This window comes from Orycteropus afer, unplaced genomic scaffold (assembly GCF_000298275.1).
Source record: "Orycteropus afer afer isolate SDZICR_OR568_19922 unplaced genomic scaffold, OryAfe1.0 scaffold00064, whole genome shotgun sequence".
In the NCBI taxonomy this organism is placed as follows: Eukaryota; Metazoa; Chordata; class Mammalia; order Tubulidentata; family Orycteropodidae; genus Orycteropus; species Orycteropus afer.
In genome coordinates, this window is record NW_006921651.1 from 2,750,590 (window position 1) to 2,759,175 (window position 8,586).

General features: G+C 44.4%; 1 protein-coding gene across 1 annotated transcript in view; it reads left to right on the forward strand.

Moving 5' to 3' along the window:
• Positions 1–6,114, forward strand: part of STN1 (STN1 subunit of CST complex) — a 63,723-nt gene extending 57,609 nt beyond the window's left edge. The window contains exon 9 of the mRNA XM_042780835.1: positions 5,957–6,114. Coding sequence (XP_042636769.1) covers positions 5,957–6,114 — 158 coding nt within the window. The remainder of the gene's footprint in view (positions 1–5,956) is intronic.
• The last annotated feature ends 2,472 nt before the right edge of the window (positions 6,115–8,586 follow it).

Genomic DNA, 8,586 nt, shown 5'->3' on the forward strand with positions numbered 1-8,586 from the left:
ACTTCCAGAAATGCAAGCTGGATTCAGAAGAGGACATGAAACGAGGGATATCATTGCTCACGTCAGATGGATCTTGGCTCAAAGCAAAGAATACCAGAAAGATGGTTACTTGTATTTTATTGACTATGCAAAAGCATTCAAATGTGTGGATCATAACAAATTATGGATAACATTGAGAAGCATGGGTATTCCAGAACACTTAATTGTACTCATGAGGAATTAGTACATAGACCAGGAGGCTATTGTTCAAACAGAACAAGGGGACACTGCACAGTTTAAAATCAAGAAGGGAGTGTGTCAGGGTTGTATCCTTTCACCATACTTATTTGATCTGTGTGCTGAACAAATAATCTGAGAAGCCAGACTGTATGAAGAAGAATGTGGCATCAGGATTGGAGGAAGACTCATTAACAACCTATGTTATGCAGATGACAGAACTTTGCTTGCTGAAAGTGAGGATGACTTGAAACACTGATAAAGACTGAAGACTACAATCTGCAGTATGGATTACACCTCAATATAAAGAAAACAAAAATCCTCACAACGGGACCAATAAGCAGCATCACGATAAATGGAGAAAAGATTGAAGTTGTCAAAGACTTCATATTCCATGGTTCTACAATCAACACCAATGGAAGCAGCAGTCAGGACATCAGAAGAAGTCGTATAGCTTTGGGCAAATCTGCTGCAAAGGGCCTCTTTCAAGTGCTGAAGAACAAAGATGTTTTCTTGAAGATTAAGGTGCACTTGACACAAGCCATGGTATTTTCAGTCGCCTCATATACATGTGCGAGCTGGACAATGAGAAAGGAAGACCGAAGAAGAGTCGATGCTTTTGAGTTGTGATGTTGGCGAAGAATCCTGAAAGTACCATGGACTGCTAAAAGAACTGACAAATCTGTCTTGGAAGAAGTGCAGCCGGAATACTCCTTGGAAGCAAGAATGGCCAAACTTCGTCTCACCTGCTTTCGTCATATTGTAAGAAGGGACTATTCCCTGGAAAAGAATATCATGCTTGGCAAAGTGGAGGGACAATGAAAAAGGGGAAGGCCCTCAATGAGATGGATTGACACAGTGGCTGCAATGATAGGCTCAGGTATAGCAAGTATCATGGGGCTGGCACAGGACCAGGCAGTGTTTTGTTCTGCTGTACATGAAGTCTCTATGAGTTGGAGATGACTCAATGGCACCTAACAACAACAGGCCACACCCCTGAAGAAATGCTCTTTCAACTGATTGGTTGCTAATAGCACATCCCATCATGGAGGTGATCATGTTATATCAGATCTCATCATCAGGAATGACCACATCGTGACTGCTAAGCTACTGAGAATTGTGGCCCAGCCATGCTGACACACAACCTTAACTATCATAGAGAACATACAGTATTTGTCTTTTTGTATGTCCTAACTATTTAGCATAATGTTTTTAAGAGTCTTCCATTTTACAACATATACAGAACTTTATTTCTCTTAAAGAAATTAATTTTTCAAATAAAAACATATTCCCACCTCCCAAAGATCACCATCACTAATACTTTAGTGTGTCCCCCTTTTCCACACTGTCCAATAACCAATGACATAATTATAATTTTACATTTATTTGTATGGCCTTAAAAACAATATGTATCTTTCCCATAGGATGGTGGCGAAGTGCCTAAGGGATTTGACTGCTAACCAGAAGGTTGGCGATTCAAACCCACCAGCCACTCCTCTGAAGGAAGGTTGGCAATCTACTTCCTTAGAGATTTACTGCCTCGGAAACCCAAAGGGGGTTCCTATGAGTCAAATTCGACTCGGTGGCAGTGAGTTTGGTTTGGTAGCCCTAGTTCCTAGTAGAGTGGTGACACATGTTGATAACTCCACAAATAGTAAGTAAATGAGTAAATGAGGTCCATGAAAAGGAAACAATCCATAACTGCATTTTGGGGGATGTGGCCAGCTCAGACCCACCCTCTTTCTCTGAGAATTAATCCCCCCAACAAAAGGGTTGGTTCATGATAGCCATATTTGTACTACATGACTCCACTCTATGATAATAGATTGGGTCAGGGTGAGCGCATGATCGAAACTGGCCTGATCTGATTCTTTATCCTGGGAATTGGGTATTGGACTCTAGAAGTTGCCAGAGTGTCTTAGTGTGTCCAGAACTGAGGGAATAGTGAACACTTGGGCGGTGTGGGGCTCCTGCTGTGGGAATGGAGAAGCAGAGGAAACCAGTCTGTAGTCAGAGCAGAATTAAACAGAGCACTAAGCAGATTTATCAGAGAGGGAGAAAAGTATTGCTCATTTTCCTAACAATTTGATACTTTTTAGTTCTACTCTTTTGAGAAGCCCAGATGTCCGTGGAGTCTATGAGACATGCTATGTATTGGAAACAAAGCCCCTCTCCTTTTTTAACTACTTTGGCTCAATTTCTAGTACTTATAAATTGAAAAGTCTGACCTAAGACGTGCACTGTTATATATTAGTAGGTGCAATTAATTGAAATGGTAATGGCAGCTGCTTAGGGCAATTCAGGTTGCTGACTGCCCTGATCCCAGACAGATTCATCTGTGGGAAATCCCAGCCTGGTAAAGCTAGCCTGCCTGCTTCAGTCTGTTGGGGAGGAAATGAATCGGCTATGCAAATAGCTTCTGCTTTGGGCAGCAAGGGCAGGACCAGACTTATCACTTTGAGAGTCTGGAACCTTTCACCTGAAGTAACTATGTGGATGCAAATAGGATGAAGAGGAACAGTAAATTCTATGACATTTCTGAATAGAAGAAAAAAGGAAGAGAATCAAAACAAAGGCAGGCTCATATTTTTTGGCTATTTGTGGCTTTAGCCTATTTAAAGAAACTGCCTTTGCTTTTTAAATTTACTTATTTTTTCCATTGCTATTTGTTGTCATCCAGGAGCCAGGATTTGCTGTGTTTTGGAAAACCAGAGGCTTTTGAAAAAAAAAAAAAAATCTGTGGTGGCTTAGGGTTAGACTGGAAATACACAGGCTGATGTTTTACACCAAGTGGATGCTGGTAACTCCCTGCCAGTCAGGAACACACAGTAGGGCAGGTTCAGCAGTTGAGGCTGGTGGTATGAAATCATCCACACTCTCATTCCTGGAAGGTCTTACAACACAGTGTGCTAATTTGGAGATCAGTTGTCTGCTAGGGTTAGGGATGCAGCCTGGAACTATAAAATAATATATTTTTTCTCCCTCTGTGAACCTAATTCTGTCCTTGAGATCTTTGTCTGCACACGCTACCAGGTTTCCCTCTGATATCCCAAGGCCATGGTCATTTGCTAAGGTGGAATTTCAAATGGTTGTTTAAGAAAAGTCTGCTGGACAGAAAATAAGGCCATGATTTTCAATGGCATGTGAAGAAGCGTGTTGAGATTCTGTACATGAACTTACTGTACTGGGATTTAGAGAGAGGCAGCTTCTACCACCTATGGTTATAATTAGGGGAAGCCAAAATTGGTAAAAAGCAGGGCTGAGCAGATAGGAAATTTCTAAGAGCTGTATCCCCATCCCATTTCCCAGCTACGAAGGAGAGGAGCTTAACCAGCAATTGGGGAAAATGGGAAACTTGCCTTCCTGTCTACCCCAAATTCAGGAAGGACCATCTTCAGATGCTCCAAAAACATAAGTCCATTAGGGTTGAATTGTATGTGTGTGAGGAAAAAAAAAAAAACAGACATGGTTATAGATCATGCCATGCACTCCTGCTTGTCTCTGGCAGAGGTCAGCTGTGGTCTAGAAAGGACGCCACCCTGGCCAGCTGCTGTGGTTGATGCTGCTGGATCTTAAGATGTTGTGGTTATGTGCCGTTGAGTTGGACCCGACTCATAGCGACCCCTCCTTGGGTTTCCGAGGTGGTATCACTACAGAAGTAGATTGTCCAACTTTCCTTCTGAGGAGTTGGCTGGTGGGTTTGAACTGCCAGCTCTTTCTGGTTTGCAGTCAAGTGCCTTAGGCACTCGGCTACCAGAGCTCCTGGATCTTAAGGTACACTCAGGTTAATTCCACCCTGTAAGAAGTACCTACCAGGGTACTTATTTCACCTACAGGAGCTCCCTGAAATGAGGAAACAGACCAAGAGAATTAAGATGATTTGCCCCAGTCTCAGTCAGGACTTGAATTCAGGCGTGGCTCCCGAGCCAGTCCTCCCCCTCCCACTCTCTACTTGCCACCCCTCATTCAACACTATACACATAGTAGGTACTCCGCAAAACTTTACTGGAGGAATGTTGACAAAATCGCCTGTGAACGTGGAGACCAGTGGCTAAGTTTTCAAACATTAACCTATATCGAGAGAAATAATGAGTTGATATAGCCACTAGAGGTCAGAATTTAGCAGTTCTTGTTAGCCCAAGGCTGCTGCCTGTGGACCTTGGAACTGGAAGGAACCCCAGGGTGGTGCCCATCAATGCAGCTCCTATAGATGAAAAGCTGAAGTTTGGGAATAATATGACCTGCCCAAGGCCACAAGGGAGCTCTGGTGGCATAGTGCCTAAGGCATTTGACTGCTAACCAGAAGGCTGGCGGTTCAAACCCACCAGCCACCCCTTGGAAGGAAAATAAGGCAATTTACTTGCGTAGAGACAGCACCTCAGAAACCCAAGGATGTGTCACTATGAGTCAGGACCATCTTGACGGCAGTGAGTTTGGTTTATTTGGTTAAGGCCACAAAGGTCTGGTGAATCCCACACCATGCTTTGCCCAGCACCACAGTGACTCTTCGACTGTCTGAAAACAGCATTTTGTAACTGTCTCAAGCAGCTGGTGTGCACAAGGTGCTGGTAGGCAGTGGTGACAGCCCAAGCCTGGCCCTGCCATGGAGCTTTAAAGTGTGGAAAGTGGAGGGCTAATATTTAGGAATTAGGCTTGACTTTTACTCAAAGTTGGAAATAGATTTTACCTCGTGATCCTCTAAATTAACAATTCTACTTCATAACTAATAGGTATGTATACAATTGAGATAAAAGTTTCAAAAAGTAATGTTTGTTTCAACAGTACTATAATATATCCTGCATTTTTCTATTCTTATCTATTTTAGCCTGTTTAATAAGAAAAAAAAATTATAATCCCAACCTGCTAAGCTGACCCCCATTGGGTTTCAGAGGCAGTAAATCTTCACGGAAGTAGATTGCCCAGTCTTGCTTCTGTGGAGTGGCTGGTGGGTTTGAACCACCAACCTTCTAGTTAGCAGTCAGATGCCTTAGGCACTTTACTACCAGAGCTCCACTAAACTGACATGACCCACTAATGGTTATGAAACGGGTATCCCTGCTCTAAATCATTGATTTAAATTAGGAAAGAACCATGAACATGTGCCGATGGCTACCGTATGTTCCTAGCTGGGGGTAGAGGGTAAGAGATATTAGAACACAACCATCACAGGCAAGACTTACTGGAAGTCTAAGCACAGATATGGGGACAGGCCAGAGGTAGGAATCTCTTTGTCTCTGTGGTGGGCCCTTCAAATGAGGACTTAGGGAAAAGATCATGAAGCCACTGTCACCCCATTTTGCTGTGAATCTGAGGAGGCCTTCTACTTGGGAGGCTGGGGTCGGCACTCAATAGATGCACTTACACATGTCACTGCTTTAGAGAAAAGATGATCAAGGACTGAAAACTCACTGACTGTAAAATCATTGCCAGGGATTCCTTGAACTGTGAACTGGGGTCCACGTCACTGTGGTGAATGAGACTGAGAACAGGTGTGTTTGTTTTGCCTTTCTTGCGTTTTTGCTGATAGTCTAGGCTGGTGTGTGCCAACCTCAGTACGTACAAGAATTGTCTGGGAGCTTGTTAGCATGCAGATTCTGGTCCAGACGCATGGGGAAGGCCAGGGGATGTTGCTGTTGCTGGTCCTGGGTCCGCACTCTGAATAGCATGCTTCCACTTAGAGGTGGGGATAGGAGGGCCCGACACACATGCCCCGGCTTGGCCAGCTCCTCTTTTCCTGCAGATGCCGAGAAGGGCTGCCACTTCCTGCACATCTTGGCCTGTGCTCGCCTGAGCCTCAGCCCAGGTCTGAGCGAAGCCGTGCTGCAGCAGGTGCTGGAGCTCCTGGAGGACCAGAGTGACATCGTCAGCACCATGGAGCGCTACTACGTGGCCTTCTGAGGAGGCCCGCGGCCAGCCCAGGGCCGAGCCGGCCAGCCAGCCCGGGGCTGCCTGGGGAAGAAGAGGGGGTGGCTCTGATTTTGAACATCACACAGGGTGTATGTGTCTGAGGCAATTACACCATGATAAACTATAATAAAGTGCAGTCATTGGGCAGTGGGACTTGGCATAAATGCATAGGCTGCCTTCTTCCTGCTGTTGTCCTGGGATAAAATGGCTTTTATCCCAGCCATGATATGTTAAAACCCTCCCTGTTGACCTGGATGGATTGGTGTGGCTCATGGAGCAGAAAGTAGAGGAAACAGTGTTGGCAGCTTGATGAGTGTGGTTGTGGTCTGAGCCTCTATAGTTGCGAAGACGTGCCCTGGTGAAGGCCCACGTGCTGCAGAAACCGAGGAGCATAAAGCCAGATCACACGGTTCTAAAGCTGCAGACTCTCAGATGTATCCTTGTGGGCCTCTCTCATGGCTGAGAACCAGGTGTAGGGGACTAATGCTCCCTGGGTATGTGTCACTCACCTACATTACTGTGGGCTCAGCACAGAGGTGGGTCTTGCCTGAGTCCTGGTTTATTGCTGTTGTAGCCCAACCAGAGGTGAGAATCCACAGGATCCAAGACCCGGCTCTGTGTTTGTCATTTTCCTTATTTTCTTCTGAATCAAAATCATCTCAGTATATTTTCCTGCATATAAAGATGTGCATGACTAAATGCATCATTACCTAATAATGCCCCTGAAGATCACAGAGCCCATCAGCCGCTTGCATGGCTGTTAGGAGATGTTATGTTCCAGGTTGCACTGAGTATGCAGGACGTGCTGACAAAGACTCAGTATGTGCCCAGACAGGTGAGGGAGTCATGCGTTTGCTGAGGATGACGAGGCAAAGGGAAAACCATCTGAGGTATGTAGCAAGCTTGTTCTAACAGCAAAATAACAAATCCAGCCAGCAAAAAATAAAGTGCAGAGAAAGATTTGGGCTTAGTTACAGTCATTTCCCAGAAGGCTCATTTACCTCGTTGACTGCCATGTAGCCGTGGATGGCATTTGCTCTGTTGCCATAAGCTCTCAGTGGCTCTGCTGGAAATCCACTGGCCTGGAAGAGTTGTGCTCTGTGTGGAAATAGAACAGTTTGCAGGCTCAGAAGTGGGATTGAGCACTGTATGTCATGCTGAGCTAGTTCCGGCAGACCGCTTCCTGCTGTGGACTTTTCTGACTTGATCCGAACCTCTGCTGGGTTTCTGACAGCAGTGATCCAGACTGCCCTGTGTCTTTCCTTTGTTCTGAGTCCCTACCAGAGAGATCTCCTTGAGATGACCTTCCTGGAGTTCTTCCTTGACGTCAGTGCCTGCCTTGTACTTAATACCGCTCTGATGATGGCAGCTGCCTCAGGAAGGTGTTTAGGTTCTAAAAGGAAAAGGGGTGCACCCTTGCATATGTCAACCCCACTTCTAGCGATTTGCACCAGTGTGAAAGGATGCATGCTCAAGACGTCCATTGCTGTCTAATGAAAAATTATGTAACTGAGGAAAACTATTATTTTTTCAGGAAGGTCAATATTAATGATGATACCTATAGACAGTCAAATATTTTGCAAGCATTAAAACTGATGGAGCAGTCATATATCATTACCATGGAATACTATTCCCAATGGATTTAGTGGGAAGAAAATAAAGTTATAGAACAGTTTATATAGTGTAATAGTATTGATATAAAATTCAATAGCATTATGTACTTGCATATATTATAGTGTGTTTCTATATATACTCAAACCAAACTCACTCTATCAAGTTGATTATAACTCATAGTGACCCCCACTGGGTTTCCAAGGGTGTAAATCTATACAGAAGCAGACCACCTCATTTTAGTGGGTTTGAACCACCGTCCTTTTGGTTAGCATCCAATGCCTTAACCACTACACCACCAGAGCTCCTTTCTATGTGTCCAAAAAAAACTGAGTGCCATCAAGTTGATTCTGGTTCATAGCAACCTCCATTGCGTTTCTAAGGCTGTAAATCTTTACAGAAGTAGATATCCCCATCTTCCTTCCACAGAGCAGCTGGTGGGTTTGAACTGCTCATCTTCTGGTTAGCAGCCAAATGCCTTATCCACTATGCCACTAGAGTGCCTTTCTACGTGTATATATATATGTATAAATATAGTACATGCGTGCCTATCCATACAGTTAACCACCACTCCTAGAAATACTTCCTGCCCTTGGCTTTCAGGTTACCACATTCTCTGTTCTCTCCTCAATCTGCTTTGCCTATTCCTGTGGTTCCTTGAGTACTCGGAGCTTAGCTCTAGACCTCTTTCCTGTCTAGTTTTCTCTCTTGGAGTCTCATGTCTCATACCATCCATGTGCTGATAAAACTCCCATAGTTATATTCAGTGTAGGTTTCTCCCCTGAACTACAGGCTTCTGTATCCAACTTCCTATTGACATCTCCACTTAGGTTGTAATAGACATCACAAACT